Source organism: Cervus canadensis, chromosome 2 (genome assembly GCF_019320065.1).
Source record: "Cervus canadensis isolate Bull #8, Minnesota chromosome 2, ASM1932006v1, whole genome shotgun sequence".
NCBI lineage: Eukaryota > Metazoa > Chordata > Mammalia > Artiodactyla > Cervidae > Cervus > Cervus canadensis.
In genome coordinates, this window is record NC_057387.1 from 104929323 (window position 1) to 104955474 (window position 26152).

Genomic DNA, 26152 nt, shown 5'->3' on the forward strand with positions numbered 1-26152 from the left:
CAAATCAAAACTATAATGAGGTATCACCTCACACTGGTCAGAATGGCCATCGTCAACAAGTTCACAAATAATAAATGCTGGAGAGAGCGTGGAGGAAAAGGAAGCCTCTTACACTGTTAGTGGGAATGTAAACTGAGACAGTCACTACAGAAAACAGTCTGAAGTTTTCTTAAAAAACTACAAAGTTACTATATGATCCAGCAATCCCATTCCTGGACACATATCCAGGAAAGATGACACACTCATTTGAAAAGATATATGCACACCAATGTTCATAGCAGCACTATTCACAATAGCTAAGACACAGAAGCAAATCAGATGTTCATCAACAGATGAACAGATAACCGTGATACACAACACACTTCCAGATCCTCCCTACTGAGTTTTCAAATCTTCCTAGCCAAGAACCAAGACATTGCGGAACAAAAACAAGACATCTCACACGTATCGTTTCTGAATATCTGAGCCACAGATCGACAAGCATAATAAAATTGTCATTTTAAACCACTAAGTTTACGGTGATCTGTTAGGCAGAACATTATCAGTAAGAAGAATGCAGATTCAAACTATGTTTTATCTCAAATAATTTAGACAGCAGGCTCTAGAAAACTGGTAACTGATTGAAGAAGTGACACTAGAGATAACAAAGTCAAATTTCTAAAACATGCATGTTAGGTACTTAAAATTCTTTCACAAAATAATTGTGAGAAAAGGAGTATTTTCTAAATTAATATTACTTAACATGAAGTTTAAAGATGTATATATTTAAATTAACAAGTAGTTAAATTAACATGATCAACAGACATCTGATTTTCATCTATATGTCTAAGACAACATACACTGTAGATATTAAAAACTTAAGTGTGATCTTTTCATTGGAAAATGGATGAGAACCCTGTATTTGAATCATCTTATATTTAAACATTTATCTTATACTTTCAACTCTACCAATCTTTTATACTAGTTATCAACATAAACTAAAACTCATATACAACTCATGTCTTCCTTTCAGTCTCAAAGTTTTCCTGTCACCACTCAGTTTTAAAGATAACAATCTTGAAATAAAAGTGTAACTTGTTTTCAAATACATATTCCTTTTAGTAACACAGAAATAAAGCAAAAATTAGTTTAGTCCATTACATTTGTTCAAAAACTTAATACAATGCTTAATTCAAAAAGAATCTATGTTTCTATTTAATAAACTAGAAAATTATTAAGAATGGTGAGGTGTTTTAAGTTAAAGTCATCTCAGTTTTATACCCATGTTTATATCTTTAAGGACAACTCTAGGTTTTGATTTCAACCATTTCATAAAGATATTCCTTCAAATGCTGGAAGGACAAAAACAATACTCAGCAATAGGCCATATAAACAGAAATTTTTATGTCGCTCTGAGGTTTAAAAACAAAAACTACTCAACTTATTAGTTCTTTTAAAAACTGAGCTAAAAAAAAAAAAAAAAAAAAACTGAGCTACACTGATACGACAGACGTTTTATAACTCAAACACAAACCGACACTGACACTCCTGTGTGCTCAGAGTCACTTCAGTTGTGCCTGATTCTGCAACTCTATGGACTGTAGCCTGCCAGGATCCTTTGTTCATGGGATTCTCCAGACAAGAACACTGGCGTGGGTTGCCATGCCCTCCTCCAGGGGATCTTCCCACCCCAGGGATTGAACCCATGTCTCCTGTGTCACCTGAACTGCAAGTGGATTCTTTACTGCTGATAGGCAGCCCCAAAAACCTGTCATGGTTAACACTCATTAAAATGTCTCTATATTACTTTACAAAATATTCCTTTATTTCTACCAAATAACAATTACTATTCAAAACCTGTGATTCCAGTGAACTAGGGGGCAGTTCAGAAATAGGTAACAAGAGACTTAAGAGGAGCTTAAAGCAGCTTGGGAGTTAAGATAAACCTGCATTCAAATCCTGGTTGTACAACTTTAAATGATGTCTCTAAGCCTTAGTTTCCTCCTTAGTAACATAGAAACAGTTGTAATATCTTCATCCAGAGGGTTGTTATGGCAGAAATTACATACTTAGTAACAACTCCCTTTCTCTTCATTAAGAGATCCTTAACTTTACTGTTGGCACCAACAGGCACAGCTAAAGGACAATCCTAGTTTTCTTCAAAATCAGGATGGCTAATGAAGTGGAAACCAATGGATATATGTACAGTTTCTAGGAAAGTTCCTTAAGAGGCTGATTCCATTAAGAAGTATGCCTTTTTGCCTTCCTCCCTAACCCATCACAAGCTGAAGATACAGCAGGCATCTCAGAACATCAGAGAATGGAAGCCATATGCTAAGAAAGCCATAAAACTGGAACACCCTGTATTCCTGATAACCAGAGCATTTTTTCATCCAGGCTTCTTTCATATGGAAAATAAGTTTCTATTGTGTTTCTGTTATATCAACACATGGTTGAATCTAATCTACCAGTGATATAATGATCAAGATTTTCAAAAAGTAATACATGTAAAGTTTTTCACAAATAAACTGGTATACTGCAAGTGATCAAAACAATATGAAGTTTTTTAATCCAAAGACTGCACATGAAAATTCAGCAATGCTCTTATTTTCCTGTGAAGTTGTCAAGTTTGTTACAGTCAATGAACTTATTCTATCAGTAAGAAAATTAACCACTGGTAAATAACCAAGTGGTTATCTTTCTTGTTATCGTTTAGTTGCCAAGTTTAGTCTGACTTTTGCAACCCCATGGACTATAGCCCATCAGGTTCCTTTGTCCATAGGATTTCCCAGGCAAGAATACTGGAGTGGGTGGCCATTTCCTTTTCCAGGAGATCCTCGCAACCCAGGCAGGGACTGAGACTGCACTGGCAGGTGGATTCTTCCCTGGTAGTTACCCTAGAGCCATTTAATTAATGAATGCCCTTGTTTTAAAGAAGCAGTTATCTAAAAGCATTTTTTAAAAATCTCTCAACAACAAGGTCCTACTATATAACACAGGGAACTATAGTCAATATCCTATAAATGGAAATGAATATTAAGAAAATGTATATACAAGTATAATGCAATCACTTTGCTGTATAGCAGAAATTAACATTGCAAATAAACTTTATGTCAATAAAAATTATTTTTTAATTTCTTTCCAACTGCACATAAATAATGTGAAGCAATGGTTAAAGGAACAGGAGTTATACATCAGTCATTTCCACTATCAACATGTTACCTTAAAAAAATGACAGCACAACTCTCCAGACAAATGACAAACTAGAAGGTGGACAACCCTACTTTCTCTTCTGATTTGCATAAAATATTGAAGTTTTTCTTCTTTTAAATCTCTTTCATTGAAAACACTATATATGTGGAATGCCAATTTAACTTTTTTCATGTTTAAACCAAATTTCCCAAAGTCCTCACTGATGGGGTGACATTAGCAGACACTATACTTTGCCAAAAGGTTGCACCCTAGAAAGGCTGAACTTGATTTATAAAACAAATATTTGAAGTTCCATATCCTAGTGGTCTTGGGCAATGAACACACAGTTAAGTCTGGTATTATACAAGACATTTTGAGGCACTTGCCTGAGAAACAGTGAATCTCCTATTTTTCTGGACATCAACATCAAGACAAAATGGTAGGCCTCAAATGACCATCTTTGGAATCAGAAACTTCCTGAATACCATTTATGTAGCAGTCTGCCCTTCTCTCTATATGTAGAGGTCTGAGTTCCTGAGCTCCATAATGGAGGCAGGCTAGCCTCCTCTTCCAAGCTAGTTACTTCTCTGCCTTCAACAGCCCCTTAATTATAAACTACCAGAAAGAGGGAGATAAACAGTAATCTTTACCACACCATTTGCATTCAACATTTGGTTTAAAATCCCCTGCTTGCAAACCCCTAGCCTAAAAATGTTTGCAGGGCTGGAGCAAAAAAGAGCACCTGCACCAGAAACATAAATTCCAAATGTTGTGTGTAAAGACCCACATATAGCAGCATGCTTATTACTGCCTTAAGATTTCTGCTTTAAGATTGTTGTTGCTGCAACATCTTTCACAAAAAAAGTATCCAAACAAAAGCATCATTAGAAAGCTATTTGATTAATTATTATTAATTACTATTTCTGGTACACAGACTTGAGTAAAGGCATATCCAGAAGCACGAAATCAAAAATTACTTGCTGAAAGTGAGACGTAATGGCTAAGGGATACCTTCTAACAGCATGTTTTACTTTTTGACCCTGTTCCCCCAACCACAGAAGACTGGTTCAAAGGCAAACCAGCTGGACTAATTATAACCTTTTTAGTAGGAATGTAAAATCTAAAATGGATAAACAAAAAGACTAAAAGTCACTGGAGCATAACTGCTTTTTGGCCGTCCTAGAGACAGCAGGCCCATGATCACGTTTCACTGAGTTCCCTGGAGGAAATGTGTTCTTTTATCTCCTCCCTGATTTCTGTGAAATACCCCAGTATACTTCTACATCTTTTTCCTTGAGATAAGCGAGCAAAAGTCTATTTTTGAAACTTGCATGCAACAAAAAGGACATTTAATAACTAAATCCACTGAAGATCAGGAGCGCTAGTTACTTTTCAATATGTAGTCTAAAGAACTGTTATCACTCAAAAAATATTAACAAACTAACTCCAAAGAGAAGGAAGGTACTAACAGATCCCTTTAGTGAAGGCAAACAGAAAATAAAACAAAAAAGAAGCACATTTCCCTTGCCTTAGGAATTGCAGGTGATGAAATTTATCCATCATAAACAAGTGCACGAACATCCTTTGATGATTCATCAATTCTATTCTTAGATTCACTAAACTTACTGTGATAATCATTTAATGACGTACATGAGTCAAAACATGTTAATTATATCTCAGTAAAATTGGAAGAAAAAACTCTATTCTTGGAATTTATTCTATAAAAACGCTTCAATAAGTAGACAAAAATGTGTATAGAAATGCATACTTAACACTGTAACCGTAAAAAGTTGAAAATAATATACACACATGTAAAAGAGGAATCTGGTTAACTTATAGTACAGTGAGACAATAAACTACTGAGTACACACTCAAAAGGATAAAATGGGTCCATATACACTAACAGAAGATGTCCAGGCAGTTGTATGAAAAACGCAAGAACAGTACATTCTTCCCACCCATCCCATAAGGATATATAGCTACATTCATAGAAAAAAGTCTGGAAAGATATATATTACACTTTCAAAACAGATTCTCTTTGGAGAATGGTAAAGATAAAGGTTTTTATTTTCTGCTTTATTCATTTTTGTATTATAGAATTGAATGTATTACTTTTATAATCTAAGAAACAAAGTTTCTTTTAAGAAAATCATGTAACAGTGGAAAAAATACGAAGAGAGAATTAAGAGACCCTGTAAACAAAGTTTGAGTGATAAATTCAATATGATCCACATATACACAAACCATGGCTATATTTCAATAGTAGTAACTAGGAGAATATTTAAAGAAAAGAATAAGATTCTTAAAAAAAAAAAAAAAAAAGGATAAGATTCTTACAAGTCAGATTACCTTTACTAAAATACTAAGAGGGTGTGATAAGATCTAAACCAAATCAAATTGGACCATCATATTAATTAGCCCTAACTAGTCACTGTTACAGATAAATGCCTTCTCTAAGACACCACTATTTGGGGGTTGTTTTTTTTTTAGAATGGTACTTACAGTTCTCTACAATTTCATCAAAAACTGCACCAGTTTTCTGCTCAAACTGAAAAAGCAAAAAAAGAAAAGTAACATTATTATCATTCTTCATTCATACTTTTTCGTATCCTTTCTTCCGCCCTTAAGAGCTGTAATCTTCAACCAAAGTATACAAATTCATAACAATATAAACAAAACACTACCAAATAGAGTACTCTAAAACAAAAATTTAGTATGGATAAAAGGGTTCTCAGGCCAAAACCTCCAAACCAAAAATTAAGAAATATATACATATTCTCCCTATTAAAAAAGCTGTTTTTTAATGTTTTTTAAAAACTGAAGTATAGTTGATCTACACTATTTCAGGTATACAACAAAGTGATTCAGAAAAGCTACTTATTTTTCAAAAATCACTTTTCTATCACGTAACACAAAAGATCACACATGTGTAATAATAAAACACAGCCAACATTTGCTGAGAACTTACTAACAACACTTATTATTAGAACTATGTTAAACTTCTAATCAAAACTGAACAGAACAATCGCATCAATAGGATTTACTATCAGGCGAAAGCCAGAAATCTGCTGCTCTTTAAATGCAAGTTAGCCAAATTACAGGAATGGTTCCTTTTTGAGTGTGTTAGGGCCCAAGACAGAAACAGAGCCAAGTATGAAGTAATTTCAGACCTTTAAAACAGACACAGAGGAGGGGAAATGTAAAGCAGAGGCAACTCCACTCAGAAACTGATAAAGACACGACTAAGATGTTCCACTTCTTGTCTTTAAAGGTCTCCTCATTTTGGCAAGTGTGAGCATTCCAACCTCCTGCTTCCCTATCTACTATTCATCTATGAGGCAAGAAGAGAAGCAACTCTGCTTCATGATAAACCCACTGAACTACAGAGTGAGTCTCCCCATTCAAAGGGAAAACTTCAGGGAAAAAGAACTACCTTGCTACCTATATAACTACAAACGAAACACAACAGGCTAGCTATAGTAATCAATAATATCTAAGATTCACTGAACAAAAAAGACAACCAAGGATCCCAGGTTTCTGAAAGAAATTAACTATGTGAAAGAGAAGGTTCAAGGTGAATTAAAGAATAACCACTCCGGAAGGAAACAATTTACAGAAAAGAAATTTCTACTTTTAAGTGCTATCTGAGATGTGTGAGAAACTACGGATACAAAAAACTAAACCCAGAAGGCCATGAAAAGGTGATATGTGAAAATATTAGGAAACAAGAAAATAAAAATTTTGCTGGGTAAGCTTTTGACAGAGTTCTCAATCAACTTCCAAAAAACAAAAACAAAAAGTCAGAGCTGGGAGATATTTTATATGAAAACATGAAAGATTAAGCAATTAGGTGTAAAAGAAATCTCATAGGCAAATCCAAGGAAGAAAACAATAAACAGGTGAAATAATAGAAGAAAATTTCCCTCAACTAAATAAATGGATATTGAGATTGAATGGGTATACCAAATAACAAAGTGAAAGAGGGAGAGGGGGCGGGAAGGTACGTCGTGGTGAAATTTCAAAATTTCAAAAAGAAAACAAAAGGAAAATTTAAAAATTATCTTGCAGATGATTCATTAAACACATTTAACATAATTGAATTCAACTATATAAACACTAAAAAAGGAAGGAAACAGTAAAGGCCACTCTACCTACCATTCCACTCAATGAGCTATGTGAATAAAAGGAAAATAGGAGACATGACTCTGCAAGCCAAAGAATGAAAGCACTGGTCTACACTGAAAGGGGTTTGAGTGTCTGAAGAAAATGCATTTTTTGGACAATACTGCCTTTTTCTTTTTCTGGTGATGAAAATGATCTAAAATTGATATGGTTGCACAACTGTGAAAATACAACTATTGAATTATGTGCTTTAAATGGGTGAATTGCACGGCATATGAACTACATCTCTATTAAGCTGTTCTAAAAACACAATAAGAAAACTATTTCCATCAAGTCTTGCGTATTAAAAACCAAAAGGCACAACTGAAACAAGAATAACTAGAGAAATGGTATGTGGGCATATGCCAGTATTTTTTAAAGAGAAATTTTGAAAATATATATTCAAATCCATTAAATAAATAATATTTTTAATACATTGAAGCCCCTCAAGTACAATTTCCAGTGTTATGTGGTTATCTCCTTTTAATGTTAGCCTCTCTATGTATTTGAACTTCTTACTACGGTAGAGCATCAATTAAGGGAGAATTTACTTTTGACTCACTTTGATTTTGTTGTTTTTTTCATATTTACAGAATTTTATTTTACCTTGGAGTATAGTTGATTTACCACAGTGAAATGGAGAACATTCCCACCAACAGTGTAGAAGAATTCCCTTTTCTCCATCCCCTCTCTGGCATTTATTGTTTGTAGACTTTTTCATGATGTCATTCTGACTGGTGTGAGGTAACGCTTCACTATAACTTTGATTTACATTTCTCTAATATGCAGTGATGGTATATACCATAGAATATTACTCAGCCATAAAAAGGAATGCATTTGTGTCAGTTCTAGTGAGGTGGATGAACTTAAGAGTTTGTCATACAGAGTGAAGTAAGTCAAAAAGAGAAAAACAAGTATCGTGTATTAACACATACATATGGAACCTACAAAAATGGTCCCCTAGAGAAGGAAATGGCAACCCACTCTAGTATTCTTGCCTAGAAAATCCAATGGACAAAGGAGCCTGGTGGGCTAGTCCGTGGGGTCACAGAAGAGTCAGACAAAACTTACCTACTAAACAACAACAGAAAAATGGTACTAATGAACCTATCCTCAGGGCAGTAATAGAGAAGCAGACGGAGAGAAAAGACTTGTGGACACAGCAGGGGAAGAAGGCGGGATAAATTGAGAGAACAGCATTGAAACAAATATATTATCATATGTAAAACAGATCTGTATGATGCAGGGAGCTCAACCTGGTGCTCTGTGACAACCTAGCAGGGTGAGATGGGGTGGGATGTAGGAGGGAGGTTCCAAAGGGAAGGAACGTCCGTATACCTATGGCTGATTCATGCTGATATATGGCAGAAACCAACACAGTATTGTAAAGCAATTATCCTCCAAGTAAATAAATAAACAAACTAAATAAATTTTTTACAAACCCATAATAGTGATGTTGAGCATCTTTTCATGTCTTTCTTGGCTATCCATATGTCTTCTTCAGAGAAATGTCTAATTTAGATCTTCTGCTCATTTTTTGATTGGGTTGTTTGCCTTTTTGATCTTTTGTTTCAATTCAAATCTGCTGGTGACTACTCACTTAACACTGCACAAGCCAGGTAACACTAACACCTCTCAATTATGGACTACATCAGAACTGCAGAACACCTGCTTGGACTAAAATCTAACATTGGGGTGACAAACAAATGTACAAGTAAGACTTAGCTTGGCTACAATATGGTGGTTTTGCTAAATGTGTTTGGGTGCTTCTTGCCTAACCTGTATATTTACAAATAAGAATTAGATATAAACTGCAATTTAGCTTTGAATAATGTATTACTCAATCCTCACATTTTATAAAAGATTTAACTGGACTTAAAAGCCAAGCTGATTTTAAGAATCTGCAATAACTATTCTGTATAGGCAAGGATTTTCTCAATACCACAAAACCTAAAATTAAAAAAATAAACAAATGAATATGGATATTAACTTAAGACAAAAAAATACCAGTTCACTTTTACTTACCAAAACAGTCTTATGGGTTCTACCCCTTTTAAGACATGTAACTGTTGCATATTTAAACTTATAAAATAAATGCTACAACTTTAAGGGATTTTTACTTTCAAATTTCTTTACCCATAAAATAAAGATATAGTGATACCTACACTTCCCAGAATTGTTAACATGATTAAATGAAAAGCATTTAGCATATTAGTAAGTCATAAATATGCAGTGAAAGTGTTAGTCGTTGAGTCGTGTCCAACTCTGTGTGATCCCATAGTCTGTAGCCTACCAGGCTCCTCTGACCATAGAATTCTCCAGGCAAGAACACTGGAGTGAGTTGCCGTTTCCTTCTCCAATACATGGAAGTGAAAAGTGAAAGTGAAGTAGCTCAGTTATGTCCGACTCTTCGCGACCCCATGGACTGCAGCCTACCAGGCTCCTCCGTCCATGGGATTTTCCAGGCAAGAGTACTGGAGTGGGGTGCCATTGCCTTCTCCGTCCCTAACCCTAGAGGAGGCTAAAAATCCCAATATACTGTGAATTGATAAATACCACCCACAACCACCTGCGGGAAAAAATTAAAACATTTAAAAAAATCACAGAGGGAATTCCCTGGCAGTCCAGTGGTTAGGACACTGCATTTGCACTGCAAGGGAACCAGATTCCATCCCTGGTTGGGGAACTAAATCTGCACACAGTGTGGTATGGGGAAAAAAAAATCACAGAAATTTATTGAATCCTGGACCAATAATTTTTATTTTAAAATGTTAATTTTCTCTTTATCCACCATGTGTGTGTAATTGCTCAGTCATATCCTACTCTTTGCAACCCCATGGACTGTAGCCAACCAGACTCCTCTGCTCATGGGATTCTCCAGGCAAGAATACCATAGGAGTGGGTTGCCACTGCCTTCCTTCAGGGGATATTCCCAACTCAGGGATTGAACCCAGGTCTCCTGAATTGCAAGCAGACTCCTGCACTGCATGCGGATTCTTTACCAACTGAGCTATGAGGAAGTCCACCAAACAACTTTGCAAATTCTCTAGACATAACTGCTAAAATGCCTAACACCATAAACACTTTTCTCAAACAGGTTTTAATAGCTGCAACAATTTAAGAGTTTATGTGGTAAACTTATGCTGTGAAAACTAAACCAAAAGCTCTATTTTCAGAAAGTTGAAACAGAATTTTTCAATGATTAAGTAGAGACTGAAAACTGTCAAATGTCCTTCACTGTCTTCTTCTCTAAAATTTACTCTTTTCACCACTAATTCCTTTTTTTCATTTCAGTAGGAGCCCCAACACCCCAGAATTCAAAGAACTCTCAAGATATTTTCCGCCTTTCAAGTGGGCTTCCTTGGTGGCTCAGTCGTAAAGAATCTGCCTACAATGCAGGAGATGTAGGTTTGATTTCTGAGACGGGAAGATCACCTGGAGAAGGAAATGGTAACCCACTCCAGTATTCTTGCCTGAAAAATTCCATGAACAGAGGAGCCTGGTGGGCTACAGTCCACGGGGTCGCCAAGAGTCAGACATGACTTACCTACTAAAACCACCACCCCCTTCAACTGATCATTAAGAACTATCATTTCTATTTCTAACACATCTTCAGTTTTAAATAAATCTTAACTCTCCATGATTAGCTAACCTATAGAGGAGGTCAAGAAAGAAACAGAAACTGTTCCATAATTTAATTTCTAAAGGATAACTAAGAATTAAATGAAAAGATAGGAGAAAAGGTTAAAGGAAAGAACAGCAAATGTAAAGCTTCTTAGCAGGAGAAAGCATAGAGATTCAAACAACAAAAAGACTAGTTGGGTAAGAATTCTGGGACTAAAGCAAGTCAGCACTGTAAGACAAAGCTGATGACAAATCATGGGCCAAACAATGGACATTCTTTATGGAAAGGACCACATTTCCAGTTAGCCCAAAGCATCTCAGCTTATGCCTACCATCCTCATGTAACCATTAATGTGCTCCCTTTCACTCTCAAAACTGTCTCAGCTTGTCACCCTAAGTATTAGTCATGTTTAGACACTGGACTTTATCCTAAGCAAAAACACTGAAGAAGATGGTGGGAAGGAAATCTAAGTTCTGAAAACAATTACTCTGGTTATGGAGTAAGGTTATTTATCATTCCTCACTAAAGTTTTCATCATACCATTCTCATACTATTGTCTTCCAACTGGGAATGACTTCTATCTGATAAAATTCCAATGTTTACCTTTTTTTGGGGGGAAGTGGGGAAGGGGTGCCACTCAGCTTTCAGGATCTTACTTCCCCAATCAGGGGGGAATCCAAGTCACCATTAGTGGAAGCCCAGAGTCCTAATCACTAGACTGCCAGGGAATACTCTACAATATTTATTTAAAATAAAGCTCTTTGATAAGGCCTTTTCTGATAAACCATTTAGAAGTCTTGACTCCTCTGTAGCACTAGATTTATATTTCACTTACAGTTACCTGTGGCAGAGTTAACATACCTGTGTCAGTGTCACTTTCTAGATAAATCTTTTTCATCTTGGGATACCTACAGGCCCTAGCATATTGTGTTGTATCTCATCTCAGTATCTTTTTTATTAACTGAATACTGTAACTTTGCATCTCTCAATATTTGTTATACAAAACCTGCAAGAGGCCCAAAGGAAAAAAAGAGTTCTGTGATCAGATATTCTTTCCAAATACAGTATTATAGAACTCTTCCACTTCTTGGCATAAAATTTTATTCATCATCCTCCATTTGGTAGGCAAAAGATGTTATCTCATTTAAGTTTGTATTTTGCTGTTTTATTTACATTCAATTGTTTTCATTTTCATTTTTGAAGAATCTTTCCATATAGTTATTAACTATCTGTGATTATCATTTCTATCAACTGTCTGATTTCAGAATTTTTTAAATGACTTGAGTCAATGGTTCACAAACCTGATGAGTGGTCAACACTTAGCAAGAAAAACTGATATGGAAATATGAAGAAAACCAATAAAATGCTATATAGGCAAAACAGAAATATCAATAAAGAGAAAATACATAAAGAAACCAAAAAGAAATTCTAGAGACAAAAAGTTCAATATCTAAAATGAATTCACTATATGGATTCAAAGGCAGATTTAGGCAAGCAAAAGAAAGAAACATCAAGCTTCAAATTGAAGGCAGAACAATGGAAACTATCAAGTCTGAGGAAAAGAAAGAAAACTGACAGAAGAAAAATAAACACAGTAAGGTACCTACAGGACACAAACCAGTGTACCAACATTTGCGTTGTGGGAATCCCAGAAGAAAAGAGTGAAATGGGGCAGACAGAATATCTGAAAAATTAGTAATTGAAAACTTCCCCAAATTTGGTGAAAAACATGAACATAAATGTCCAAGCAGCTCTACAAACACCATGTAAAGACAAACTCAAAGAGATCCACATAAAGACACTTTGAACAGCCAAAGATACAGAGAAAATATTGAAAGCAGCAAGATACAACTGACTTATCACACACAAGGTATCCTCAACAAGTATATAAGTAGGGTTGAATGGCATCACTGACTCAATGGAAATGAGTTTGAGTAAACTCCGGGAGTTGGTGATGGACAGGGAGGCCTGGCATGCTGCAGTCCAAGGGGTCGCAAAGAGTCGGATACGACTGAGTGAAAGAACTGAACTGAAGTCATTAGAAAGACTGTAAGCCAGCAGGCCAATATATTCAAAATGTTAAAAGAACAAGCAGATAACCAAGAATCTTATATTCGGTAAAACTCTCCTTCAAGGAGAAATTAAGACATTACCAAATAAATAAAGCCTGAGGAAGTTCATACTACTGAAGGAAGTTCAGCACAATGAAATGAAAGGGCAACAGAAAGTAATTCACATACTGGGCATAGACTTTGAGAAAACCATAACTGAAAAAAACTCATGCACCTCAATGTTCATCGCAGCATTATTTACAATTGCTAGGACATGGAAGCAACCTAGATGTCCATCATCAGATGAATGGATGAAGAAGTTGTGGTACATGTACACAATGGAATATTACTCAGCCATAAAAAGGAACACATCTGACTCAGTTCTAACAAGATGGATGAACCTACAGCATATTATACAGAGTGAAGTCAGTCAGAAAGAGAAAGACAAATATTACAGATGAATGAACACATATGGAGTCTGGAAAGACAGTGGTGATGAACCTACCTGTAGGGCAGCAATGGAGATGCAGACACAGAGAACAGACTTGCGGACACAGCAGGAAAGGAGAGGGTGGGACAAACTAAGAGAGCTGCACTGACATACGCATTACCACACGTAAAGTCAGACAGTCAGCAGAGATCCACTTTATGAAGCGGGGAGCTCAAATCTGATGCTTTGTGTGATAACTCAGAGGGGTGGGAATGGGGTGGGAGGGAGATTCATGAGGGAGGAGACATACATAACCTGTGGGTGATTCATGTTGATATATGGCAGAAACTAACACAATATTGTAAAGCAATTATCCTCCAATTAAAAATAAACACATTTTTAAAATAATTTTAAAAAATAATATAGTAATTCACAGCCATATGAAAAAATAAAAGATCTTAATAAAGGTAAATGTATGGGCAATTATAAAAGTTAGAATTACTGTAACTTTGGTTTATAACTCAAGTCACTTTTTCTACATAATTTAAGACATTAATGAAACTTTTTAAATTCTTTTGTGTTTTCAGGCACATGATGTATCAAGATATGATTCGTGTGGGTCCACTTATACCTCCATTTTTTTCAACAGTACATACTACAGTACTACACAGATATGGAAAAACCACAGATACAGAGGGCCAACTATAAATTCCATGTGGGTGTTCAACTGCATGGAGGGCTGGTGCCCCTGACCCTCATGTTGTTCAAAGGTCAACTATATTTACAAATCTCCTATTTGATAAAGAATACTGAGAATATATAGAAAACACCTAAAACCTGCAAGAAAACCACCCCAATTCAAAAAGGGGACTTCCCTAGCAGTCCAGTGGTTAAGACTCCATGCTTCAACTGCAAGGGGTGTGGGTTCAGTTCCTGGTTGGGGAACTAAGATCCCACATGCTGTGTGGTGTCACCAAAAATTAAATTTGATTTAAAAAAACAGGGCAAAGGACTTGAACAGACATTTCTCCCAAGAAAATATATAGATGGCCAATAAGCATGAGAAAAGATACTCAATACCTCTAATTCTTTGAAAATGCAAATCAAAACTACAATGAGATATGACCTCAAGCTCATTAGGAAGGAAATCGCAAACCACTCCAGTATTCTTGCCTGGAAAATTCCATGGATGGAGGAGCCTGGCAGACTACAGTCCATGGGCTTGCAAAGAGTCGGATACGACTGAGCGACTTCACTTTCTTTCTTATCAAAAAAACAGAAGACAGATGTTGTCAAGGATGTGGAGAAATTGAAATTGTGGGAATGTAAAAATGGTATAACTTCTATGAAAAACACTATATTGGTGCCTCAAAAAATAAAAATAGAATTACCAAGTAATCCAGCAATTCCACTTCTGAGTATATATTCAAAAGAACTGAAAGCAAGGACTTAAAGAGTTACTTGTATACCCACGTTCATAATAACATTACAAAGGCTAAAGTATGAGAGCAACCCAAGTAACCACAGACAGATGAATAGGCAAAATATGGTGCTTACATATAATGGAGTATTACTCACCCATTAAAAGAAAGGAAATTTTGACACATAGTAACAACATGTATGAAACCTTACACATTATACTAAGTAAAATAAATAGAGACAGAAAGTAGAATGATAGTTGCCAAGGGTTGGGGTTAGGAGAGAAGAAAATCAGTTTAATGGATATAGTTTCAGTTTTACAAGATGAAAAGAGCTATGAAGATGGATAATGGTTGTACAACATTTTAAATGTATTTAACACTGCTGACCTGTACACTTAAAAATACGTTAAGATGGTACATTTTATGTATATTTTGCCACTATTTTTTAAGGCAAAACACAGCTTTTCAGATATACAAAAGCTGAAGAATTCATCTCCACTAGACCAGCACAACAAGAATATCAAATTAAAGGTAGTATGTCCTACATAAAGAAGGCTTTCCTGGTAGTTCAGCTAGTAAAGAATTCGCCAGCAATGCAGGAGACCCTGGTTCAATTCCTGGGTCCAAAAGATCCACTGGAAAAGGGATAGGCTACCCACTACAGTATTCTTGGGGAAACCTGGAGGCTCAGCTGCTAGAGAATCCACTTGCAATGCAGGAGACCTGGGTTCGATCTCTGGATTGGCAAGACCCCCTGGAGAAGGCAAAGGCTACCCACTCCAGTATTCTGGCCTGGAGAATTCCTTGGACTGGATAGTCCATGTGTTTGCAAAGAGTCGGACACGGCTGAGTGGCTTTAACTTTCACCTTTCAGAAAAAAGAAAAATTATACCACATGGAAATCAAGGTAACCCCAAAGGAATGAGGGCTTCCCTGGTGGCTCAGATGGTAAAGAGTCTACCTGTGGGAGACCCAGGTTCAATCCCTGGGTCAGGAAGACCCCCTGGAGAAGGAAATGGCAACCCACTCCAATATTCTTGCCTGGAAAATCCCATGGGTGGAGGCGCCTGGTAGGTTACAGTCCATGGGGTCACAAAGAGTTGGACACGACTGAGCGACTTCACTTTCACTTTCAAAGGAATGAAGAGCACAAGAATTACCAACTATATACATACTGTCTTTCAACTTCAAATCTGATTTTCTCTGCCTTGTTTTTGGCATCTATAAACACTTCTCCTTTGTCATCTGGCAGTGTTAACTTTTGACAACAGATGGCACCAAAAGAATACTCTGGAAAGAAGGGGTCCTCTTCTCATTACACTGTGCTCTAATCTGCTTGCTCCAGTGGAGGCCAGTGGTCTATGGCCCTCTCCCCAGGTGCCAACTCCCCACCAGTCTCAGTGACACACACACAACTCCACTGGCAGTTTCCTACTCAGACACACACACACCCCCGCAGGTAGTTTCCTATCAGATTTGGTCAGCTCCCTAGAGGGTGGCACACCAAGCAAGTTCCGGCAGCACTCCACTGAGCAGGTTTCCCAGGGAATCGTGCCAACACTCCAGGCAGCTCCCTATCAGGTTCAGCAAGGGGTTTCCTTGGGACTTTTGTCAGCACCCAAGGAAGGTTTCCTCCTTGCCAGCAAAAATCTGCAGCACCTAGAACTTCTTCAGCATCTAGAACTTCTTCAACATCTAGTGGCACACACCCTCTCCAAAATCTGAATCTCAGCCCTGAAGGTGGGAGACAGGCATCTTCCAAATTTTTCCATCACTGCTACTTTGCCTCAGTCCTACAGCTAGTGGCTGCTCCTTTTACCTGCTAGTCTGTAAACTTTAATATTCTCTTTTGCCCTTAAGAGTTAATTCTCTGCTACTGGTTAATAATTCTTTACACTAAACTTTTCCTATTCAACTTACTTTTTGGTTTCTGATCTCTGACTAATACAGGGCAGGTAATGGCAGTGTTCCCAGTAGACAGACTCAAAGACGAGATCCGGAGATTGGCTTGATTGTGTCTCTGGGTTTAAGCGTAAGGCTCAAAGAGGAGCTAGGAGGCTGGTAACCCCTGGCACACAGTGCCACTAGAGGTGCTGCAGTAAGGCCGTAATGGTGAGCTACAGCCACCTCATGGAACAGACATGAGATGGGTTCTCCAAGCGCTCTTCAGCAGTTACAGAATAACAAGTTCAGGTCCATTAACTCTCAAATCAAATCACAGTCTGAGAAACTGAGCACTTTCATGATAGTATTTTTTTTAAAAAGTCTCAATTCTTATAACCATAGATTGAAGGGCTTCCCTGATGGCTCATACGGTAAACAATCTGCTTGCAATGTGAGAGACCTGGGTTCAGTATCTGGGTGGGGAAGATCCCCTGGAGAAGGGAAAGGTTACCCACCCCAGTACTCTGGCCTGGAGAATTCCATGGACTGTATGGTCCATGGGGTCCCAAAGAGTCAGACACGACTGAGCAACTTTCACTTTCACTTTCCTAGGTTGGTATTGCTAAAAATAAAATCCAAAGTGTAACTGGGCAAATAGCTGAACTACAATCATCACATAAATTCACAGTCGAACCAATTCTAATGTGAAAGTAAGGGCAATGACTAGGAAAGAATGGATCCTTAAACTTGGAATGGGAACATGTGGGTGAACCAGAATGAAAAAGACAATTTCAAACCTCCAGTAGAAATAACTTACCATCCTGTATGTAAGAACAGCCTTCCTTTTCTTGAATTCATCTGTGACATCCTTATGTGACACAAATGACTTGCGAGAAGATGTTCATTCTCTTCAAGATCAACCACAACCAACCCTGTTGTCACTAGACTCACGAGTTGGTTGTAGTAAAACAGATACATACTATGACCCAAAAGGGAAGAAATTACACGTCCAAAATGGCAAAACTTTGCTAACATATAAAGGCAAACACCTGGGACTGCGTGTGAAAATATATGCTAAGGGTTTTAGACCAAGGAGGCTGTATAATTCATTAAGATGAGTGAGATGACTACAGATTCAGAATGCAATGTGCTGGCTGTGCAGCTGGAGGTGGCTTTACTGGCTCAGTTGTTGGTTTAAACTGATACTCAGCAACAGCTGATAATCATTGCTGCTGCTGAGTCACGTCAGTCGTGTCCAACTCTGTGCGACCCCACAGACGGCAGCCCACCAGGCTCCCGTCCCTGGGATTCTCCAGGCAAGAATACTGGTGTGGGTTGCCATTTCCTCCTCCAGTGCATGAAAGTGAAAAGTGAAAGTGAAGTCGCTCAGTCGTGTCCGACTCTTCGCGACCCCATAGACTACAGCCTACCAGGCTCCTCCGTCCATGGGATTTCCCAGGCAAGAGTACTGGAGTGGGGTGCCATTGGCTTCTCTTAGGGAAATGCAAATCAAAACTACACCAACAATGAAGATGTAATAAAGTTTAAAGAGACTGAGATATCAAAGTTCCACTGGTATTATGCAGGAGAGGAAATCCAAAGGCTCAGGGAGACAGGAACATCAGAATGCATTTATCCTCTGCATCCTGCACACCTATTATCCAACTACCTTCTCTGAGAAGGCCCAGAGGACACTACACTAGTGACAGGAGCACAGCACCCTGAGAAGCTGTGTGGCGGTTCTCTTTTGGACGCCAGGTATGGAAGAAAGCCCACTGAGATGGGCTCCGATTTCACTGAGGATAACAGGGCCCCATGCAGCAAAGGCCAAGTGGCAGCACTTAAGCCCAAGGGCAGCCGGGATGTACCAGTAATCAGAATGCTTTGGCCCGCAGGAATCTGGCAGTGGCTAACTGATCACAATGACTCCAGGAATGAAATACATGGGCAGTGTAATCTATCTACCAGGAAAATGTCTAAATCTGGTGGCCAAAAACTGACTTAAGTCATCAGAGTGGAAGTTAAGGATATGTGCCCGGTTTCCAGACCAAGTTAATTAACAGACTCATTGGCTCTTTTTTTATTATTATTTATTGATCGACTGATTTTTGGCTACAGTGGGGCTCTGTTGCTGCAGGCAAGCTTTCTCCAGTTGTGAAGAACGGGAGCTACTCTTCATTATGCCTTCTCAACGTGGCAGCTTCTCTTATTGTGGCTTCCCAGGTGGCACAGTGGTAAAGAATCCGCTTGCCAATGTAGAGACACAAGAGATGCAGGCTCGATCCCTGGGTTGGGAATATCCTCTGGAGTAGGAAACAGCAACCCACTCCAGTATTCTTGCCTGGAAAAATTCCATGGACAGAGGAGCCTGGCGGGCTACAGTCCACAGGGCCTCAAAGAGTTGGACGCAACTGAACACACACTCTCTCGTGGAGTACGGGCATGGGGCGTCAGTAGTTGCAGCACATGGGTCCGACGTTGTGGCTCACAGACTCTAAAGCACAAGCTCAGCAGTTGTGGCACACAGGCTTAACTGCTCCAAGGCAGGTGGGTTCTTTCCAGACCAGGGGTTGAACTGGTATCCCTTGCATTGCAAGACAGATTTTTAACCACTGGACCACTAGGGAAGTCAACTGCCTCTTAATGGTGGGGAGATTTGGTTCTCTTGAGGAAGGACTCCACACCATTACCACACAAGTGGTGGTGGTGGTTTAGTGGCTAAGTCATGTCCAACTCTTTGCAACCCCATGGACTAAAGCCCCACCAGACTCCTCTGTCCACGGGATTCCCCAGGCAAGAATACTCAAACGGGTTGCCATTTCCTTCTCCAGGGGATCTTCCCGACCCAGGGATCAAACCCATGTGTCCTGCTTGGCAGCTGGATTCTTTACCACTGAGCCACCTGGGAAGCCCCTAACACAACCATAAATCTTCCTCCAAGCCTCCCCCCAGATGGATCTACAGTCAATTAGTAAAGGAGTGATTTTCAATCAGGGGCAATTTCATTTTCCAAATCTAGAAAATTTGGCAGTGTCTGGAGGCATTTTTGGTTATCACAACTAGGGAGTTCAATTGACATCTAGTGGGTACAGGTCAAGGATGCTGCAAAACATCAACAACGTATACAACAGCCACCACAACAAACAATTACCTGGCCTTAAAAGACCCTACATGATCTAGACAGTTATCTCCCTGATCTCTTCTCTGACTATTCACCACCTTGCTCTTTAGAGCTACTGCCCTTCTTCGTTTTCCCTCTACCTATAATGTTCTTCCTCTCAGATATCTATATAGGTTTCTCATTTCCCTCAGATTTTTGCTTAGATGCCCCTGTTTAAAACTGCAGTGCCCCTTCCACCATAGCATACTGTGTCCCATTTTAATAAAATTGAGTTTTCCCATCCAGGAACATGATATATTACTCTATTTTTTCCAAGAGTCATCAAAGCACAGTAGTTACAGGACTTCCCCGGCAGTCCAGTAGTTAGGACTGCCCACTCCCATTTTTTTTTTTTTTCTTTTTTTTGGCCCCATCTTGTAGCTTATAGGATGCTAGTTCCCCAATCAGAGACTGAACGTGGGCCCTCGGCAGTGAGAGCACAAACTCCTAACCACTGGACTGCCACGGAATTACCCTAAATATTTTCTTTACAGTATAGCTCTGCTCATATCCCAAGTTGTGATATGGCATGTTCTCATTGCTATATTCTTTTTGTTACTAAGGTATAATTAACATATAACACCATTATTATACTCTACAAACAACTGAACTTAGTTATAACTTATTTAACCCAAGAGTTGCTTAAAAGTTTTAAAATTTCCAAACGGTTGGATTGTTTTGATTGATACTCTACTCATCTCAGTTTTAATGCACTATGGTCAAAGAATGTAAGCTCTAAATTTTAAGGTTTTAAAATCTGCACTCTTCTTCAAAGTATAAATTGTGATTAATTTCTGTAAATGTTCCATGAGAGTGTAAAAAAAAGGCAATGTTTCCCCATTCTGTACAGGTTCAATTAAACTATAGTGCCTCTAAACCATTAAAATTTTTGTTTTATATACTTCACTACAAGGCTTTTTGATACATAAAAATTCATGGCAATTATATCCTCAAAGTGAATTATATCTGTTATGAATAAAGTCAGAAATCTGTGGCAGATAATCATTTTTTTACAGTTTTCTTTTAATATTAAAATTCTGATTTTGCTGCATATGCTTTATATACACTGCTTTACTTTTAGATTTTTTAGTTTCATTTCATTTTAGATTTCTTTTTTTTTTATTTTAGATTTCTTATGAGCAACATCAAGTAGAGCTCATATTGAACAAGAGACTCTTTATCACCTAACCTTTTTAAATGGTCTCCAAAGGAGTCCAACCATGAATGTGCAAAATGCTTAGGACGCAGATTCCCACACTCGGCAGAAACTCCAGAGAACTCTCCCAAGTCTAGAAACTAAGGTGATGTAACTTTAAAGTCCTGGGGATCCCCTGGGAGCCCAGTGGCTAGGCCTCCTACTCTCACTGCCGAGGGCATGGGTTTAAGTAGTCAGGGAACTAACATCTCGCAAGCACAGTTAAAAAAAACAACAACCACCAAAAGATGATCAAGTGTTATGTTCTCTAAATACTATTTCCCACTAAGAGGGATCAGGACTCCTGGCAGAAGTGGTTGATTTCAGATCTTGAGCAGGGAATACACACATGAAGCTGCTTCATTGTTCAGCTACAAAGTCATGACTGACTCCTTGCTGTGGAATGTAGCATGCCAAGCTTTCCTGTTCTTCACCATCTCCCAGACTTAGCTCAAGTTCACGTCCACTGAGTCGGTAATGCTACCTAACCATCTCATCCTCTCTTTCTCATGTCCTCTTCTCCTTTTGCTTTCAATCACTCCCAGCATCAAGGTGCTTCATCTTTCATCAAAAAGCAAGAAAATTATCAAAGACTACTGAAGTCATGACAGAAAGACTCAAGAGCTAACTGAGGATTTTACTGACCAAAGATGGTACAATTGACGTATGTCAGTTCATCTCAGTTCATTTCAGTCGCTCAGTTGTGTCCAACTCTTTGCAACCCCATGGACTGCAGCACGCCAGGCTTCCCTGTCCATCACCAACTCCCAGAGTTTGCCCAAACTCATGTCCATTGAGTCAGTGATGTCATCGAACCATCTCAACCTCTGTCGTCCCCTTCTCCTCCTGCCTTCAGTCTTTCCCAGCATCAGGGTCTTTTCTAATGAGTCAGTTCTTCGCATCAAGTGGCCAAAGTATTGGAGCTTCAGCTTCAGCATCATTCCTTCCAATGAATATTCAGGGATAATTTCTTTCAGGACTGACTGGTTTGATCTTGCTGTCCAAGGGACTCTCAAGAGTCTTCTCCAACACACAGTTCAAAAGCATCAATTCTTCAGAGGTCAGCCTTCTTTATGGTCCAACTCTCACATCCATACATGAATACTGGAAAAACCATAGCTTTACACCTTTGACTAGATGGACCTTTGTTGGCAAAGTAATGTCTCTGCTTTTTTAAATATGCTGTCTAGGTTTGTCATAGTTTTTCTTCCAAGGAGCAGGTATCTATTAATTTCATGGCTGTAGTCACCATCTTCAGTGATTCTGGAGCCCAAAGAAATAAAGGCCGTCACTGTTTCCATTGTTTCCCCATCTATGTGCCATGAAGTACAATACAGTACAATAAACAATACATAAATATATCTTTGATGACTTATCAGGATAGCTCCCTCATTCCCCCACCCACACAAAAAACAACCTTTACTTGTCGTCTGTAGAGCCTGTGAGGGCATCAACTTATTTTTTAAAATGACAAAAAAAGAATTAAGCATTTATCTTGTCTTTCCTGCATTAACAATATTTCAAAGCAATAAGAAAACTTGAGAGTTAACTGAAAAGGAACTATCAGTTAACAGATACTGCACAAATAAAAGAATTAGGAAACTATCATTTTATAACTACTAATTAAATAGTGAATCAAGAACTAAGCAATGAATGATAAAACCATTAGGTCAAAACTGGAGGAGAACTTTTTAATGTATGGATTAGGCTGACATCACCTGGCCTAGGATGAACATCACAAATAGTGATGTGCTACCATTACTGGTGTCATAGAGAGAACACAGCGCCACCTATGAAGAAGTCTCTGCAAAACATAAATTAAGCCTGAATCTAACCATACTTCTAACAGCTTACAGGGAACATAAGGGATGGAGGAATGTGTTCAATGACACCAGGATATAACCAGCAAAACACAGAATGTAGGAAATGCTGCAGAACAAATCAAACAGTATCTTCTAAAAATAAATGGCTTTTTTTTTAATTGGGGAAGATTTACTGATGAAAAGAGGCTGAAAAGACACAACAACCCACAGACTTTGTTTTAGCAACACAAAAATCTTATTTTAGCTACTAACTTTCTGAATCAGTTTCAACAGTTGAACAGGGTATTAAGTGAAACTGAAAAATTACTGCTGATTTTGTTAAGTGCGATAATGGTATTTATGGCTTATTTTTTGTAAAAAAGAGATGCATCTTTGAGAGAGACATATTTTATGTATTAATAGGTAAAAAGAAGTATGTCCAGGATTTGCTTTAAAACATGACAGGGAGGGGCTTCCCTGGTGTTCCAGTGGCCAAGACTCTGCACCCTGAATGCAGGAGGCCCAGGTTTGATCCCTGGTTGGGTAACTAGATTCCACATGCCCACAATGAAGATCAAAGATCCTGTGTGCTGCAACTAAGACCCGGTGTAGCCAAATAAACAAATACTTTATATATATATATATATATATATATATATATATATACACACACACACATGTATATCATAGGTAAAGAAATGTGGGAGGAATAGATGAAAAATGAGGCAAAAATTTGATGAATCTTTAAAAAGATGAATGATGAATACATGAGCATTAGTTTAACTATCTATTCACATTTATGTTTGAAAATTTTCATAACAAAGGTTAAGAAAAGTAGTAATCAAGTAGAAACCTCTTAAAAGTTGTATTCCTCACACTAAACAAGCCACTTTTTCTTTTAACAAACCGTTTGTACAGGAAGCAGTGATCAAGAAACATCTCCAAGAGAAAAAAATGCAAAAAGACAAAATGGTTGTCTGAGGAGGCCTTACAAATAGCTGAGAAAAGAAAAGACATAAAAGGCAAAGGAGAAAAGGAAAAATATACCCATTTGAATGCAGAGTTCCAAACAACAGCAAGGAGAAATAAAGATCAAACCAGTCAGTTCTAATGAAGCCCGGCATCCTTCAGTCCATGGGGTTGCAAAGAGTCAGACACAACTGAGCAACTGAACTGAATTGAACTGAACTGAACTGTTGTTCTGCAAAAACCCTCAACAAAATACTAGCAAACGAAATCCAACAATACATTAAAAGGATCATACATCATGATAAAGTGCGAATTATCCCAGGAAAGCAAGGATTTTTCAATATCCAAAGATCAATATGATACATCATATTAACAAACTAAAGAATAAAAACCATAGGATCATCTCAATAGATGCAGAAAAGGCTTCTGATAGAACTCAATATCCATTGAAAATAACTCTCTAGAAAGCAGGCACAGAGGAAACATATCTCAACATGGTAAAGGTCACATATTACAAACCCATGGCTAACACCACACTCAACGATGGAAAGTTCAAAGCATTCCTTCCAAGACCAGAAACAAGATAAGGATGCACACTTTCACCACTTTTATTCAACACAGTTTTGAAAGTCCTAGCCACAGCACTCAGAAAAGAAAAATAAAGGAATCCAAATGGGAACGAAGAACTAAAACTGCCAATGTCTGCAGATAACATGACAGTATAGATAGAAAATCATAGAGATGCCACCAGAAAACTACTAGAACTCATCAGTGAATTTAGTAAAGTTGCCAAATATTCACATACAGAAGTCTTTTGTGTTTCTACACACTAACAACAAATTATCAAAAACAGAAATTAAAGAAACAATCCTGTTTAACGCTGCATCAAAAACAATAAAATACCTAGGAATAAATCTACCTCAGGAGGCAAAAAGTTTGTACTCCAAAAACTGTAAGACACTGATGAGAGACATTGAAGTCAACATAAATGGAAAGATATACTGTGTTCTTGGATTGGAAAAATCAATACTGTTAAAAATAACCATACTACCCAAGGCAATCTACAGATTCAATGCAATACCTACCAAACTACCATGGCATTTTTCACAGAACTAGAACAAATAATTTTAAACTTTGTATGGAAACACAAAAGATCCTGAATAGCCAAAACAATCTTGAGAACGAAGAATGAAGCTGAAGGAACCAGACTCCCTGACTTCGGGCGCTATTACAAAGCTACAGTAATCAAACTCAAATTACCAAACTAGACACTAGATCAATGGAAGAGAACAGAAAGCCCAGAAATATTCTCACGTACTTATGTCCGACCAATCTATGACAGAGAAGGCAAGAATGTACCATGGAAAAAAGACAGCCTCTTCAACAAGTAATGCTGGGAAAACTGGACAGCTACAAGTAAAAGAGTGAAATCAGAACATTCTCTAACACCGTACACAAAGTAAACTCAAAATGGACTCAAGACCTAAATATAAGACGGAATACTATAAACTTCTAGAGGAAGACATAAGCAGAACACTTTTTGACATAAACACAGGGAATTAACCTAAATGTCCACTGACAGATGAATACAGAAACCAGATGCTGTATGTGCGTGCGTGTGTGTGTGTGTGTGTGTGTGTGTATGTATGTATATATAAAGGAATATTACTCAGCCATAAAACAGAATGAAATAATGTCATTTGCAGCAATACGAATGATCTAGAAATTACCATGCCAAGTGAAACAAGAAAATAAAAACCAATATATATCACTTACATGTAGAATCTGAAAAAATGATACAGATGGACTTATTTACAAAACAGAAACAGACTCACAGACATAGAAAACAAGTTTATGGTTATCAAAGAGGAAAAGGAAGGAGTGATAAATTAGGAATGTGGGATTAACAGAGACACACTTCTCTATATTAAATAGATAAACAACTTATTATATGACACATGAAACTATGTTCAATACTTGTAATTAACTATAATGGAAAAGAAATATGAAAAAATAGATAAATACATGTATAACTGAGTCATTCTGCCATACACCTGAAACTAACACACCACTGTAAATCAACTATAATTCAATAACAAGTTGCTTTTTCTGAAACAAACAAAAAAAAACCCATCATGATGTTTTCTCTTGGGTCCTTTGACATGATCTACATACTTATTCCCACAAAATTAAATATGTCTGGGTGTGTATTCACCAAATTCAATCTCAATTTCTACTCTTTGAAAAATACTTAAGAATATGAAGTTGAGCCATAGACTAGGA

General features: G+C 37.7%; 1 protein-coding gene across 5 annotated transcripts in view; it reads right to left on the reverse strand.

The window, feature by feature from the left end:
* ZMYM4 (zinc finger MYM-type containing 4) overlaps window positions 1-26152 on the reverse strand; it is a 154345-nt gene that overhangs the window by 107126 nt on the left and 21067 nt on the right. For all 5 annotated transcript variants that reach the window (XM_043461946.1, XM_043461947.1, XM_043461945.1 and 2 more), the window contains exon 2: window positions 5674-5719. In XM_043461946.1, coding sequence (XP_043317881.1) covers window positions 5674-5719 — 46 coding nt within the window. The remainder of the gene's footprint in view (window positions 1-5673; window positions 5720-26152) is intronic.